At 31.7% G+C, this 18439-nt stretch overlaps 1 protein-coding gene across 1 annotated transcript in view; it reads left to right on the top strand.

The window, feature by feature from the left end:
• LOC106466346 (hemicentin-1-like) overlaps positions 1-18439 on the top strand; it is a 164806-nt gene that overhangs the window by 131576 nt on the left and 14791 nt on the right. Inside the window, exon 2 of the mRNA XM_022394330.1 lies at positions 12314-12652. Coding sequence (XP_022250038.1) covers positions 12314-12652 — 339 coding nt within the window. The remainder of the gene's footprint in view (positions 1-12313; positions 12653-18439) is intronic.

The following is an 18439-nucleotide window of genomic DNA, read 5'->3' as shown; positions in this document are numbered from 1 at the left end:
ACAAACAAAAAATTTCACGAAATTCCTTGTTCATCTCTGAACTCAGAGATGAAAGAATTAATTATAAAAGAATTAATAGAAAATATTTGAAAGACTAATATTTCCCGAATTTTTTCCCACAAGATAATTCAGTAGGCTTGAGAGTTTCTTTTGAACAAAAACCTTTTTATGACGCTACGTAATAAGACTTTATTGAATAGCTCTCTCAAAGATCTGCTGAAGTTAATGTTTCAAAAAGAAACAATAATTTATCTTTAAAGAAAAGTTATTATAAACATATATCTTCTTTTTGTAACCATTTCTTAATATTGTGATATTCTCGTTTTATTATCGTGAACAACAGAGCTTCAGAATTAAAAATTTAACGACACAAACTGACTGTATGATGCGGTAAAATTTACGTTTTCACTCTGATCGTAATATTGACTGGTAACATTTTCAAAGGTACTTTTAAAAATGTTTTCAACAGATTTCTCATTTCTAAATTTTTAAAACCTGTATATGAAACTATTAATGACTGGTTGAAACATACATTTAGATTATTTGCTCTAGATAAGTCTTATGTAACGTAGGGTGTACTAATTGATTTGGCTCGCCATGGCCAGGTGGTTAGGGCGCTCGACTCGCAGTCTGCGGGTCGCGGGTTCGAATCCTCGTCACACCAAACATGCTCGCCCTTTCAGCCATGGGGGCGTTATCATGTAACGGTGGGTGACTAGCTGCCTTCCCACTAGTCTTACACTGCTAAATTAGGGACGGATAGCGCAGATATCCCTCGTGTAGCTTTGCGCGAAATTCAAAAACAAACAAACAAACAATTAATTGATTACGGTTTTATTGTGTGAAATACCCGTTAAAATGAAATCTGATGTGAACGAAAAATATAATTAATTGTTGTTTTAAAATTTGTGTTTTGAGACACATATATAGACAATAGGGTTTTAAATGTTCTCACCATCTATGATAATGATTAAAAAACAACAATGCATAAAATCTGAATTAATTGTTATAAGCAAAATCTTGAATCTCAAAGACATGTTTTAATGTGTTGTTCACATGGAATGAGCCCCCCAGCGGCACAGCAGTATGTCTGCGGACTTACAACGCTATAATCCAGATTTCGATATCCGTAGTGGGCAGAGCACAGATAGCCCATTGTGTAGCTTTTTGATTAATTACAAACAAACAAACATATGGAATGAAAACTTCTGATCCTTGTAATAATGGATATTAATTCAAAAACACATTATCGTGTTTTATATTGATAAATATTGTGTTTGTGTGTATTTCTTGCTCGAAAAACCTAATTTGGAAAAGTATGGTTTATTGATAGTTTGTTTTTCAACAAACTCCGACAGACAGATAGATAATACATATAAATATAAAATACGTTAATTCTCTACGTGTATAGAAACCGGGTTTCGATACCCGTGGTGGGCAGAGCACAGATAGCCCTTGTGTAGCTTTGTGCTTAATTACAAACAAACAAATTATATGTGTAGATCTTTGACTACAGTAGTTTTAACTGTATTAAATGTAGCTTCTTGCCAAAGAAAATACTTAAATAAACTTTAAGGCGTTTATTACTTGCCATTGAACAGTTTATACCATGATATATCGGTAATATAGGATAAAATACGTTTAAAATAAACATAAAACTCTAAGTTGTGGTAGAAAACTTAAGGTTGACAACAAACGTTCAGGTAGAAATAAAAACAGTTTCTTGGTTGTTATTGTTTGCAACACATCTGCTTCCTTATTTCCTCACTGATGTATACATACTTAGAGACAAAAAAATTCAGTGGCCGATCACAAATGATAACTTCAAGTAATACACAAAATAAAAATGGGGACGAAAATTAAATAGATTTTGATTTTCTACTGAACTGTACCGGATGCAATTATTTTTTCAGAATTAGCCGTCCAATATTCTCATGTATCTGAGAACTTTGTCACATGCACACTCACAAAGAACTCAAACTCAGAACTTTGTCACATACACAGAAAGAAAAATCAAACTCATCACTGTCATACACAACCAACCATATAGGAACCAGCCTCACAATATAAAAGCAAATTGAAAAACACTACAGCAGTAAAAGCAATAACAAAGAAACAAAACTATCGGGTAGTTCTTTTGAAAGGAGAACTAGCATGAATCACAAAATACACCATAGGAAATTTAGCAAAATAGAACATTAGGAGGAGTAGCATCATACTCGTTAGTGTTCGGCACATCTGCTTGTTCCCACAGGAAAAAGTAAATCCATGATGCAAAAGTAAAACAAAACAACTCATTTTCGCGAAATGGTAATAAAGGGCTTGTATGCATTGCAAGCTGGTAGTCTTCGTAAATTTTAGATGCTTGTCTTTCTTCGTTTTGCTGATTAGACACAGTAAATATTTAACTACATAGGCATAATTCCTCTTAAAGATAGGGACAGTGAAGTTACGACTGGTTATTTCGCTCATATCAAATGTATAACAGTCCCTTTGATTTAGAAAACCGTTATTATCTTATATAGCGTTCATGCAAAACAAAAAAAAACACGGTTTTGTGTTTAAAAGACTGTTTTCAACATAAAAATGTTAGCACCATCGAGAACTGGAATCATATTGCACATGAAAACTAATGATATTGATTGGTTCACCAATGTATCTTCAAACTGATTATGATCATCAATACAATATTCTCTCGATGTGTGTTGGGTGAATGTTTCAAGATGTGTGTTGGGTGAGTGTTTCAAGATGTGTGTTGGGTGAATGTTTCAAGATGTGTGTTGGGTAAATGTTTGTATGATATGCAGATAAACTATACACAGTCATTATTTCATTAAGGAAAAAAATATGATTTGGCGTGAATATCACGTAAATCTGTACTTGGTTTTCCAGTTAAATTAATAAACAAAAATTTACAATTAATTCGGTACCAATCTCAACTACAGAGCGTGAAAAGATGGTTTAAAATATTTTAAGGTGAACTTAAAACAACTAAACAATTACAGTAGTTTTGACATAAGTAATTCAACATAAAGTGTAAAATATCCCAGACTAAAGCACAGCTGTCTTGAAACGAAACGACAAAAGGACAGTATGAACTTTATGGGCGTTCAACTAAAACACTGTAACAACTAAAAAAAAACGAAAAGAAGGAGATATCTTAATTCTAGAAATAGTCTATTATGTAATATTGAACCAAAAGTCGGCAAAGCAGCTTCAAGCTATACTCCTTTCAAAGCAAAAAGTAATTGTGTTATTTTGAAATATACCAATTACTAGTAATAAACTGAGATGAAGATATCTGAGCATTAAAATGAATGCTAAAACTTTGGAAAATTTGCTACTGGCATTATGTTGAATAAAATTCATTTTTATAGAGTAATTTAACTAAAAGTGCAGGTGATGTTACAATTTTGGAATATTTCTGAGTGTAATTGAACAAATTTATGGACAAGAATGCCGTTTGCTTATTTTAAACTGGATATAATAGTTTACATGTGTTTAGTTAGTGAACATCGTCTATTACCAGAAATCAAGCTGTTAAAAATGTTGTCTATAACTACAGTTAAAGTCTTTCTTTTCCAATAACCACAAGTGTTTCCCAGAATGCATTGATTTGATGTTTCTTGCTATATATATAAATTTATTTGTTTATAAATCATGACCCATCCATTTACCCACCCTGTTCACTTTCTTAAGTTAAAGACATCATGCAAACAATGTTTTAATAAAAATAGTTGGCGTCTCCGTTTAGAACATTTATTTTCTATCTCAAAACCTTAATTCTGGAAAATTCTTTCTGTGACACCCAACTAATTTGAAGAATGGTTATTCATGACAGTCCTGTACCTAGTGCATCCAATGTTAGGAACCTTATAATTATTAGTTAATGAAACCTTGAAGAAAAAAATCATATTTCAACATGGGTTGCTATGGTTCAGACCAATTTTCAAGATCTACATAGTTAATAGTAGAACGAATACATGACACAATATACTCACTGTAAACAAATTTGTTTAACACTTAGTTAACTCCACATGCCGTGGATAATTTTTGTCTTAAGCTATGTTTATGTTTCACTTCATCTTGTGACGGAATAACACTTCTAAATTTATTTAATATTTAAGCCTACAATATTAATTTTCAATCTAAGCAAGCACTGAAAATTGATGTATTTTTTCCACAATAACTATAATTATATTCTTATCATATTCTATATCTTTATTTTGTATATTATTGTATTTAATAGCTTTGTTAGTTAAATTACCGTTTCTTTGAAATTTTACATTCACTTTCAAATTATATATATTTCACGTATAATTTTCATGATACTCCACTTGAGTGTAATTCAACGTTGTAAGTATTGTACACAATAATAAGATCTCTCATATCCAAAGATAGACACTGTAATAGATAATGCTACTGAGTTTCAAGAATTTTGTTAGATCAATATGTAGTACAGATTATGAATCAAGAAAAGAGGTCACTCAATGTTGTTGTTGTATTTATTATCATGAAAGACGGACGCTCCTCCGGCCACTTTATAATTCTGATGAAGACAAGAAACGTTCTCAGTTTGCCATAATAAATCTACTAGGATTATACTTTCTTCGGTTTACGATATTAATTATTATTAATATACTGTGGTAACTTCATTTATTTAGGAGTCACATCCGTATATTAATCTTTCTTCTTACCACTATATGCTATGTGGTGAAACTGTAATCACACATCTGCTTTATTATCCAAAAGAGACCAAAAATATTAGACTAGCTGGTCATGAAGTCGTATCTCGAACCTGCATAATAGTGACTAATGGTACGTATAACTAAAGGACTATTTGAAAAACAACGGACCAAAAGTTTTGAGGTATTTTTCATTATCTTTAGATGGAGAACAGACATGCAAAAAGAACAAATGCTCATTATATGGCACTAAACTCATAAAACATGTAATCCAATCTTCTGAGAAAAACAGAAAATAACCTCGAGTGTCATTTTCTCTCAGTGTTTACCGGCTAACAGAATATCTAGGTGGTTGACAGGTAAAATTGTTGTTTATTTGGTTAGAATATCTTGTCTAACTCCCACATGTAATTAAGTCACCAAAATTACCCTTACACCTATGTATTTCAGCTTAAGTAATCTCCCTACATAAAACAGAAGTATGTAGGATGTTAAAAAATCATCTAATTTTTTTACTTAACTTAAACAAAATCTACCAGAATTTTTTAAAAACATTTGGCACGATTGTGTCTTGAGCCATCGTAATGTATTAACATTTTCCTACATTTTATATACGCTATTACCACGAAATTAGCTGTAGGGGCATATTTACACACAGGAAAGGGTAGACCTCAACTCAGAGCGCATGTATGTAAATCGTGAAGACAAAGATATGTAAATATCTGATTCACTGCTTCAGTTGCAACAGACCCATTTTACTAAATATCTTTAATCAGTTAATTACAAGAACGGAAATACGTCATTATGAACTAACTTAAGTTAACTTGACAGCCGAAAATTAGAAGTTTACTTTTTAATAAAAGAGAGCGTCGTACTTGCTTATAAAGTTATATCAGGCACCATTTTATCTTCATCAAAACGCTGTTAATCTGCTTACGTTTCAGAAGTACTCGGAAAATATGCAGGAAATAATCTCAAGATGTGTAGATTAAAACACGAATTAAAATCAAACTGAAAACAATAACTCCAGTCTAGCTTAAATTAACCCCAACAAGAATTTAAACGTATGATGAAAAAGAGAAACTACGATGTGTATTATTCAGAAACTCTTATTTTGATCAAGTAGTATTTTATATCTGATCAAAATATTTTACGTGCATAAAAACAGCCAAGTTAGAATAAAGGGGTCAGCCAAATAAAGAGCAAAGTTATATAACAAGGCAAACCCTCTAAATATGTATCGTAAAAGTGAGAAAGTTCAACAAGAAAAATTGGAGAATACTTTGCCACTTTTTTATTTTAACTCGAACACACAGCAACACTGCACCATTCATTCATTTCGTATTCTTTATCTAATATGAGACCATTAAGTCATCATTTTAATCTAGTGAGAGCAATCGTCGAAAAATTATAAAACAATATTCGTAAAAATACTCTTATGTGTGTATGTTACGGTTGTCAAATCTGCAACCTTCCCTAATTCAAATCATTAACAACCAATGGAATTTTGTATTGTTCCAGTTCTCTTTTGTTTATCATTTATTTGGCATTTTCAACAAGGATAAAAACTGTAATAATTTTACCTCTTGTTGGCTGATTATTTCTCTTAATCTCAAACAGTTATGAAGCAGAGATGCTAGCTGTTATGATGGTAAAGAGTAGTTGGGGTTTTTAGTAAAGAATGTCGTCTCTTCTACAGCTGTTAGATCTAATTTTAGTACATTATATTAATATTTATTGTGAACATGGGCTAAGTGTTATTTTTTCATAAGTACATAATATCAGTTGTAAAGTTTCATTAAAAAATCCAGAACTGTTTCTTAAACACGATATTAATTCATAATAAAGAGTCTCGTGGACTTGCTTTATTTAATACTTATGAATTTCAAATACTGAAATATAGGTTGTTCTATATATATTAAGCAGAATCTTGCCATGATTGAATACTTCATATCGTTAAGTTGTAAAATTATTAATACATTATCGATCAGTTTGGTTTGTTGTGAATTTCACGCAAAGCTACATGAGGGCTATCTGCGCTAGCCGTCCCTAATCTAGCAGTGAAAGACTAGAGAAAAAGCAGCTATTCATCACCACCCACCGCCAACTCTTGGGCTACTCTTTTACCAACGAATTCTGGGATTGATCGTCACATGATAACGCCCCCACGGATTAAAGGGCGAGCATGTTTGGTGGGACGAGGATTCGATCGCAATAACCATCTGGCCACGCCAGGCCTTATCAATCAGAGTTATTATAATGGAATGAAACGCATATCAATAGCTGTAAGAAACACTTTGGAAAACGATCACTTGACAAAATGAAGTTTTCTCTAGCCTAACTAAAAAAAGGGGTTAAACAATCCGTTTCTTCGGGCAAATTATAACATTCCTCTTTCTTACATTGATTATATTAACATAATCTGCATACATTTCTACGTTAAGCAAAAACGTGGTAGTAATACCAAATATGTATGTGATCATAGAAAAGGTGTAAAAATACAACGTCGGAGCAAAGAAAATACTTGATTTATCTCGACGAATGTTTTATAAATCTTTTCTATCTTAAACATATCGTGGATCCTCTTATAAGTTGAAAATTCATATGTAATGAGCATATATACATTTAACAATATCTAAAATAACATGTAAATACTATAAAATATAATTAATTCAAATGCTATCACTTTCACCACGTGGGCCTGGCGTCTAGGTGGATATGGCGCTCGACTCGCAATCTGAAAATCGCGGGTTCGAACCCCAGTCCCACCACACATAGGGGTGTTATAAAGCGACGGTCACTCCCACAATTAGTTGGTAAAATAGTAACACAAGAGTGGGTGGTGATGCCTTCCCTCTAGTCTCTCACTGCTAAATTTAGGACGGCTAATGCGGATGCTCTTCACCCTGATGGTCTGATGTATTATTACCTCCAGTATTAGAATTATGTGAAAGCAAACTCGAACACTAAATATTACAATATTATTTAAAAGACATGGAACTAGAAAGTTTATTTTTCCAGGATCTGTGTTCTGTTTCATTATGCTTATTGGTAATAATTCGTCATTTTTAAAGGCTTCATGGCAAATGACTAAGACAAACAAATGGTGGTGTAATTAATCACATACAATGTTCAAGCTGAGCGTAGCTTGAAATTCTATCTTTCACCTAAGCCAGAAATTAAGAGTGAGCTGTGGCAAATGAAAGATGAGACTTAATAAGTCTTCCATTTCGCTAATGTAAGTCTCATGTATCTTTTCTCATTAAACATTATAGATAGCATAGCACTGCCTCTTAGAAATGTTGTTTTCCCCTGTACAGCCGTACTTGGGAGAAATCTTTATATGGTTACATTATTGGTCCCTCTCTAGGTCAACGGTAAGCTCCGGACTTACAATACTAAGATCCGGGGTTCTCTTCCCCCCTGATGGACAGAATTCAGATTGCTCATTGAATAGTTTCGTGATTAAAAAAAAATTTAAACAAGTCAAGTGAAGCAAGAATAGAAAACAGTGGCGCCACAATACGAACATTTAGAAAACATGTGTTGATATCGTTACATTGAACGGTTGATTAAAACATGTATATAAAGAGTAAATTAAATAATACAGCAACAAATCGAAATGCTTTTCCTATTATCGTTACCACATATTTGTTTTTATTGTTTTCCCATAACACACATTTATTATATTTTTTATTATTAATATATTTTAAGAGGTTTATAGTAGAACAAAATTGGTTATTAAAAGTTACCGTTTTCAAGATCTCCGTATTGTTCATCGAAAGACTACAATTTTGAAATCTATCTATCCAATTATCTATTATCTATTCATTTAAGATAAATTTAAAATACATTAATAGCTGCCGAAAGTCTTTAAAATAGCGTTGTGTAATAATAAATATAGAACAGTGTTGTGTACTATTAAATAGAGTACGGTGTTGTGTAATAATAAGTATAGTACAGTGTTGTATAATGATCTGCATAGTACAGTGTTGTGTAATAATAAGTATAGTGCAGTGTTGTATAATGATAAGCATAGTACAGTGTTGTGAAATATCAAATAGAGTACGGTGTTGTGTAATGTTGAATAGAGTACGGTGTTATGTAATATTAAATAGAGTACAGTGTTGTGTAATGATAAGTATAGTACAGTGTTGTGTAATGATAAGTATAGTACAATGTTGTGTAATATTAAGTATAGTACAATGTTGTGTAAGAATAAGTATAGTACAATGTTGTGTAATATTAAGTGATGAACGACAATCTAGCTGAATCACCTATGAACGTAGTGTGTTAATTAACAATGCCAATTTCCCAAACGTAATATAAATGATTATATACTGATGAAATGATAAAGCCGTGCATGAGACAGCTCTTATAAGTCATTCTCACGAAAACCAGTGGTAGAGTGTTTTCTACACTGAAATTGCATTAGAGACGTTAGAAAAAACATTCTGTATTTTCTTCAGTATAAACCTTTTGGTGACACTAAACTATTAACGTTAAAAGCAACCTGAATTATTTATACCGAAAAGATTAGTTTTTCACAACTCTTGTTAATATTGCTTACGAAACTAAACGTCCTCCCGATGGACCAGTGGCAAGTTGATGCTAAAATCCATGTTTGGATTTCTCATGGTGTACAAGCTTGTGAAGCTAAGCGATTAAAAAAATAAATCTTAGGCAGGTAATCTGAATCCCCCTACCGTTTAACTTTAGAACAACAGTAGGTTTCTTATAATACGAATATCCTACCTACATCTCATTCTTCTTCTACTTTCTGTGTTTCTACTAAATACTCTAATGCGTTCATGGCAATAGTAAGCTGCATATCGCCGTTAAAAATGTTTTTGATTTAATATAGTCACTATTAAGCTTCTTTTGTACACCGAGTGCTTAAATGAAACTTCTATGTATCGCTATATAATGTACATGTAAAAATCAAATTAAATCATTATTATTATTGCATACTTTTATTTTTCCTATGATTTCATAACATATTCTGATCATACTAGATGGTCATTTATAACTGGTTTTCTTAATTTTCTCCGTATTGCTATAATTCATATGTTCCTTTTAATCTCTTATGAATCTTGTATATAAATACAACAACTTTTTACTTTTGTAAAATATTGTTCTCTGTTTTTATGTAATGGAAGAACTCTGTGAGAAATACATTATGATTACGTATATCTTGCCTTTTTCTTAGTCAAAACAAAACTAACTACGTAACACTTCTATTATAAAATTCAAACACATTACAAAAATAATAAATGTTTTGAGAAATATATTTCACCTACTATATGATTATAATGTTCGAGCACTTCCGATAAGGATATAAAATTAAACTATCTTGATTTTGCATGAAACTTGTCCTTTGTGCTTCCAGTGTGAAACTTTTTATCCCGACAAAATAGCATCCTTTATAGCATGTATTTAGATATAACTTCACTATAATGTGTTCTTACAAAAAAAGTTCTATCGAAGCTTAATCCACTTGTATGTCATATGATACTTCATACCGTACAATCTACAAATTCTACATTTTAAAAAGCGTAAGAGTTATCAGAAATTCTAGAATCTAACACTCTTTGTCTGTCCTCAACCATATGCTAATTCTGAAAAATAGCATGGGGTCTTGGAATATGCTACGATAAGATAAAACTTCTCAACTAGTTCTTTGATTAGCAGATTATAATTACTGGTTATTGGTGATATTGTTGAGGAGAGTAATTGATATTGTTATATTTCCTTGACGTTCGATAAAAATTCAACGCCTGAAGCCTATGTAAAAGGGTATGCAAATTTTAGTAACGTGCTTATTATTCAGAATTATGTTAGTCTGTGAAAAGTTTTACTGCTATACTCGACTTATCCTTACATAAAACGAGCTTCTTTATAACAGATGACACTAATCGCTGCTTACAGTTTTCAATGTTTTTATTAATTACGCGATGTCATTTTGTCACATTTGATTTTGTCTCGCAGCTATATTAGCCTGTTTAAATGTCATGCGCTTTTGACGATATTTTAATGGTGAGAGAAGATTGGAGTATTTGTGTGTCATAAAACTTCACCACCAACAGCTTCCCTCCTAAAGCACTGCATATAGATGAGAATGGTAAGTGAGTATTTCTGTTGAGCTTCACTCACTGATCATCTAGAAAATGATTGATAGCATTATGGTGTGTGGTTACCATCTATCATAGCTGACTGCACCCATTAAATGGGTGACAGAAACGACGTACAGTCGTTTGACATATCTATCCAATCTCATGTTCATCATATGGCCTGCTTTTCCGCTGTTAGCACCAATCCTTTCCCATTATTGTGAAAGTCTTTTAAGTAAATGTACTCCGTGAGAGTGCCTCTTGGGACATCAGAGCGAAATTATCTATGCATGATATACAGAAAATACAGTCTATTATTATTATGTAAGGTCTTTATTTTAACTCCAAAGCACTTATATTCATATTTTTTAGCTTCAATATACGCGCTTGTTGATGGGCGTATCAAGTTGTCATCATAAAATGAGTTTTAAAATAATTATTATTGTCACTAAAGATGCTAAACAACATAAACAATGAAGAACAATTTCAGCATCAACAAAATCTAAGAAAACGTATTTGCATAAATTTCATTCTCACATCACAGCTTGCTTCATATCTCTGGCTTCAGAAATTAATATATAGAAATGGGCTCAAGTATAGTTTTACATATGAATAATTTATTTTTAAGGTCAAAACGAAAGTGTTTACAGGATAAGCAGTAAGTAATATGCCATTAAGCTATATTGTTTTTGTCTTCTTCAATTAACATATACATACATTGTTCCGTGAGTCATAATAAACTACTTAGTGATATAATTTTGCTATTAAAAGTATCGGAAGGTGACAACAATAAATTTATCATAGTTTATCATGGGTCAGCGGTATGTTTACGGATTTATTATGTTAAAATTTGGGGTTCGATTCTTCGCTGTGCACAGAAAACATATATATACGGAATATGCACCTGTGTACGTTTGTTCCTTACAACACAGTTTCTATCTAAAATGAGCTGTTTTCAGGAAAATGACTTTTACTGTTTGTTTGTTGTTTTGCTATCGTTTAGCATTAGGAAATATCAAATATATAACTTTGCTTTTTTACCTAAAAATTACGAGAGCAATAGAAAAGCATGGAAAATATGTTTTATTTTCAGTTTAAAAATTTTAAATGTATCATCTTTGGTCTTTAGCAAAGATTCATTTTTCCTATCCAGTATATCTGCCTTGTTTTGGTTTGGATTTGATATTGGAATGGCATACATTGAAATTCCAACTCAATGAAAGAAGTACAAATTCATTTTTACATTTTGCACTAATTATAGTTTAATTATATAGAAACTTATGAAGTCCTTGCTGAGTAAAATGACATATGTTGAGGAATGAACTATTTTTTGCGATATAATATAGCATTTCATTCACATTAAAAAAACACGTTAATCGTAAAACTGAATTTAACTCAACTGTTATCAGCCAACACATAACACAGTATGTAAAGTTCTTAATAGCATTATCTTATTAAACAAATTAGCATAATTATGTAACTTTGTGGTGTGAAACTACCTTTTGGATTTTCCCTTAGTTCAAAGATACGATTTGTATGTGGTTCCGGGAAGGAAAGTAGACCTACCCTGTAATATCACACCCGACACCTTAGATGATAACTTGGACCTGGTGTTATGGTACACTGATAAGTCTCCATCACCGATTTATAGTCTCGACGCTAGACACGGCAGTTTGGATACAGCAAGACATTGGAAGAGTGACAGCATGGCATCTCGTACCTATTTCAACATTACCGGAACTATGGCTCGACTTCAGTTAAATCCAGTCCAGAAAGAAGACGAGGGAGCCTTTCTTTGTCGGGTGGACTTTCGCAAAGCTCGAACACGCTACTTAGAAGTGGGGTTGAGAATAATAGGTTCTAATTATTTATCTACTTATCCAATAAATTATCTGTGAAAAATGATTTCGGCAATAATAAAACATTAAGGAGAAATCATAAGTCAAATTTAACATTCCCGGTCAGTTTTTTAATGACTTTGTAAATACAGTTAATGTTTATTGTAAGATGAATGGAACTGTTTTCATCAAAATAACATCGTATAAACGTTATGCTTATCAGTAAATTTAATAAAGTCTTAGTTTGTGTTTTTTTATCTTTAACAGTGTAGTGAAATAAGTTGATTATATTTTAATCTTAGAAATTATCTAACAAACAAGCGATTAAGAAGAAAGCAAAAATAAGAGAACTTTATCTTAAAAGCAATAATTATATTTTATCTATATGGTAGAAAAAACAAAAACTGTACTTAATAAAAGTACCACAGTGGCACATGAGCGCATTTTGTGCAACGCATGGTTTGACTTTGATTTCAAAGTCTGTGTAACAGAAATTATATTACTTCACTACAATAATTATCTATAACTAGAGAAAGTAATTGGCCCAATAACTATAACAATTTACACCATTAATTTTAAAGCACAATGTTGTTGTTTTTTTGTTATTCTACGTTGTTTAATACCCAATTTTTGAGACTTAGGAAAATGCTAAACCACAGAACCAGTATCATTAACTTAGGATTAAATGTTTTTTTTTATTTTTTTTAAGGACATAAAAGTAAATGAAAATTTGTCCCTAATAATATGTATTCGGTTAAGCCCACTTCTGGATTTCTCCTTCCTAATTATCTATTCACTTCTAATTCAAAATTGAACTGATATAAATTGATTACTTTACAGTAAGCTACAATTAGCTGGAATACCTGGCTCAGCTTTTATTCCAGGAAATAGAATAATACTTAACTAAAGAGTCCTAATTTGTCTGTTTTAAAAAAAGACATATCTTCCTGAAATACCCGTTAAGTAAACGTTATTTAAAAGTTTTGATGTTCGTTAATACAGTAAACTAGGATAGCATTATGCGGCATAGTCTGGTAGCTGTCAATCAAGAATATTTCGTTTTCAGATGTTTCATGATATAAACAGTCATGCTACCAAGTCATTAGCTTCTATACTACTAGGTAGCTGTCGCCCTGCTATTAGACCTAGTGCTACATGGTAAGTTTTAGGCAGCCATTAGCTCTTATACTACTAAGTTTGCACGCAGTTTCTAGATCTTCTACTACCAGGTAGGTTATTCGGTATCTTTCATTTGTCAATAACCAATCTTATTTAATTTTTCATGCAAGATTTCAGTTTAGAAAATATCAATATATCTGGCAATTGATATTTTGGTAAATTAAGTATTAGCCTGGTATAACATATAGTTTATTGCAATTTGACCTTGCTCACTTATCAAGCTACAAGTGGTATAATCTTAGAGATGATATCTAAATGTGTTTTGTAGTTCTCAGTTTTGAACTACGTATTGTTCTAATTACTCGAAAAGTGTATTTAAATAAAAGAAAGAAGCTATAAGTGAACTGTTAGTCGTCCGATGTTTCGGCTTTAAGCCTTTTGTAAGGCGAAACATTTTCAGGGGTGTCAACGAGAATGAGTTAGGCAAGTAGAATTAACGTAAGTACGAAGAACGTACGTTTCGGATGATTCACTGTTTCCTGTGTTATTTATATTTTATAGCTTACAAGACATTATGTAAAAAAAAAAAAACTAGTTGTATATCTCATGATATACAACATATGAAACCTATGATATGATATGAAAATCATATATGATATACAACATATGATATGAAAAACTGTTGTATATCTCATGATTATACGATATTTTTAATATTCAAAATAATAGTTTCTTTGAAATTTCTTTGTTGTGTGAACAACAAAAAATTCCAGAACACGCCCTAAAGAGACATTTTAACACGTGCCACACGAATCAGCCCAGCATGTTTTATCACTGAACCTAAGGTGGTCAAGAGGAGGGTCATTCCGGAAAGCGGTAATATAGAGTTATTTCGATAGATCATGATGAATGAAGGTCGGCAAAACTTCTAAATCGAAAAAAAAAACTAAATATTAATGAAAATATGACATGGTTAAAGCTATATGGATTATACTATAATAATACTAGTATTATACCATCCTTGTTATAGTTACTATGGTAATACTAGTATTATACCATCCTTCTTGTAGTTACTATGGTAATATTAGTATTATACCATCCTTCTTATAGTTACTATGGTAATACTAGTATTATACCATCCTTCTTATAGTTACTCTTCATTGCAGAAATGACACTTTTAATTTGAGAATCGATACAAAATATTATCTTATAATGTATCATGCATCTGCTTCAACTCCAACACTGCATGTTTGGACTTTACTGTGCCATAAGTTTCACAAACTGTTGAAACTAATAGTTTCTTATATATGATTCCAATCTCCCCTTTTTGAAATTTCCGATACTGCTGTGTCCATTCTTTCATGTTTCGCTGTCAATGCAGTAATCAAATGAAGTATCTCCGATTCAGCTGATGTGTTAAATCGATTGGGGTATCTTCGAATAATTTCTTCCCTCATCCGATCTGGACCCATGGTTTATCTTAATCGCTACACCTAAACCATCACATTAACAACCACATCTAGAACGTATCAAACATGTTTCATTGCTACATCGTTTTGCTTTACATTTAAAGTTAACTTCTCCATATTGGCTCTCATGGTCCTTCGGGTCAGATCACATGGCTGGTCCAGTGACCTAGACGTCGAAAACAGTGTCAAACGTCTTATTGTCTAATCGAAACAATCCACATTTTTCAGGAATGACTCTATTTTTTAATCCACATCAAGGTGCTGGGTTGGCTGGTGTGACAAGTGTTAAATAATATTATTTATATATATATATATGAAGTTTATAGTCTTGTTCTCACCAAAGTAAATATATATTTATATATGTGTTTTAAAAAAAAAAGTGACTTTAATACTATTAACCTGTACTTTTGAAGTATTTAGTAGATAAACTATTTATTTTTTTTTCTTCTCATCAACAAAATTGTGAAATCATTCGACAAAGAAACGTAAGGTCATGTCTATCGTTCTATTCCCCACTTATCATTAAGTTAGACCAGTGTCGGGGATTCTTCCCCTTTCAGTAGTTCTAGACAAATCCAAAAACTTCCCAATTTTGATTATGAGAGAAACTACCTTATAATATGATAATATGGTTTTGAGATACAGGTAGTTTATTCCTTAATAACGTACGTATTAAACATGACTTTAGCCATAATACAATTTTTGTTTATAATTGACGACTTTTCTTTGACAAGTTAAAAGGAACAAGTATACGACATGGAAAAGACACAGAATGCATGTTTCTTTATACATTTATATGCAAATATACCGTGCTTTTGTTTTTAACACCTAATCTGTGAGAACATTATTTCCGATAGGTTATGAAATATGGTGAATTAAAACATTTTTGATTAACTCATTCTCAATCAGTCTAATAAGTGACTGTTGTAAAATAACATTGTATCAAAGATGTCTCGAGGTTGTGGTTTATTTGTTCTGACTGTCTAAAGGCTTCTTTTGGCAAGACCTACAACCTAAAATGTAGATGAAATGCTATTATGCATTCTTCTTATATGTAAAAAAAATCAGTCTGACTTTTGAATTCCTATGATTTGTAACCTACATTGAAACATTTAAGAGTAAAGTATTTCATAGAACTTCCAGTCATGTTGGTGGAACTTAAAACAAACATTTAAACAGTCTATTTGTACGTTTTACTGGAAAACAAACTACAAAAGCTCATTACAAAGACGCGACTAAGTTGAGGATTGGGGTCCCAATATTTTTTTGCAATATGTTTAGTTCACAGATGATGGTGCTTGTAATATCATAACCAATATTTATTCAACACCCTTTGCTAACACTACACTTGTTTACCAATATTTTTAGTTTGTCATGTATTGTTTGTAATCTAAACTTAACTGACAAGTTCTTAATTTTCTTTATGGCTATGATTTTCTTCAGTTCCAAATGTGTTATCTATATTGTCTCACGGTGGATCTTAAACTATTCGTGTTGTCGAAAATATAATTATTATGCCAAATGAAACTGTTTTCAGCTTTAGAATTGTTGTTAAAGTGAATGAGGGGATTATATCTGGTTTTCAACTTTTCTTTAGTTTTTGTTTTTATAAGTGTAAAGTCATTACTAATTCTAGCTCCTGCCTTCACGCTGTTGTGAATCATGTTTCATCAAATTACACCAGTTCCTTTGAGGCCTAATAGACCCGTATTCCTTAAAAAACGTAGTATATTCAAGAAATGTTACTAAATGTCTTAGTTAAATTATCGGTTCAACATTATTTTTTCGTCTTACCGAAATGAAATAATGGCTACAATGTTTGAACGACATAAAGCTAGACAACAATCAAACCACAAACTCTAACATTAAAGCAGAAGACCTCTTTAATCATTTTTAATCTTTGATTGTTGCAGTACTTAAACTCGTCCAAAATATCAAATCCTGAATTACACTAATTTCTGAAAGACCTCTTAGTTTGCATTTTCGCTGACCCGAAATATTAATTCATAATGATTGCTACATTGATTTCATAAATAAAGCCGTTTAGAAGAAAGAAATTATACAAACACTTTTTAGTTTCATAAAATAGTTCTATAGCTTTCAAATTAAAAGAAAGATAGGTGTAAACATAATCATGGTGTTTACTATATAAAATTCACAGTAAGAAACTACGAATCACCTCGTAGGATATGTCAAAAATCTACCTACCGTCACTAGTATCATATTATTAAAAGGGGCGTCATTTTAGTTTGCATTGCATATCTTTCTTATATTCTAAGTTCAGGAGATCGACGTCGAGAGAGGAGCTTAAAACTAAACCGAGTATGAGTTAGATCCTCTATAGGCCTATCTTATAACTTACAATTCTCAATAAACTCGTATATATACAGATAAGTAAAACTAAATGTCATACTACAACGTAAGAAGAGTAATATATGCCTCAGCAAGTGCAGTTTCTACGAAAATAAGTCCCACGTCATGGTATGGATACGCTGTCTAATACATTTTCAGAGTTGACCGTATTTGCAAGTCTCACATGTGAAATAAATCAACACGAAGAGTAGATATGGGTTCTGAGACTCAAAAAGTTTAGTTACTAAAACCACCATTTATTCTCTGTATCCTTTTGTGGGAAAAAAAAGGGTGCTCTTCACGAGACAAAATAAAATAAATGAATAAAAAGTTACTACCTTTGGATGACTGGGTGATAAGTAAAACCAATAACGGGCATTTATATTTTCGAACAGCATGACAATTACTTTCGTGAAAATAAAAAAATGTCACTTTCCCTCCAAATTCTAAAAAAGTGCTAACAGAAAATAGTAACCAATCCCTTCTCAGATCAATAGGCTATCCTTCATGCGGTTCGTACCAAAAAAGGCATAGTGAAAATGAGCTAACCTAAATTATTCGTGAAACACGTGACAAATTTGTTTTTGGTATAGTCTTGGCCAAACGTTTTGTATAGTTTGTATCAAATAATATTACTATTATTAAGATGGAATACAAATACAGTTAGTGCTGTCAAACTGAGAAATGTGTGTTATATCAAATATCTACATGTCTGATTTGTATAATGACAGTTCTATTAGAGCAATCAACAACTTTATCAGACACCTGTAGAAAGATGTGTGATTCAGCATTTCACCTATCACAATAAAACCTTACCAAAATATAACTTCAAATTATTATAAATAGCGCCTGTAACCTTATATCAC

This window comes from Limulus polyphemus, unplaced genomic scaffold (genome assembly GCF_000517525.1).
Source record: "Limulus polyphemus unplaced genomic scaffold, Limulus_polyphemus-2.1.2 Scaffold2231, whole genome shotgun sequence".
Lineage (NCBI taxonomy): Eukaryota > Metazoa > Arthropoda > Merostomata > Xiphosura > Limulidae > Limulus > Limulus polyphemus.
The sequence above is the reverse complement of the archived record's forward strand: the minus strand, read 5'-3'. Positions and strand labels throughout refer to the sequence as shown.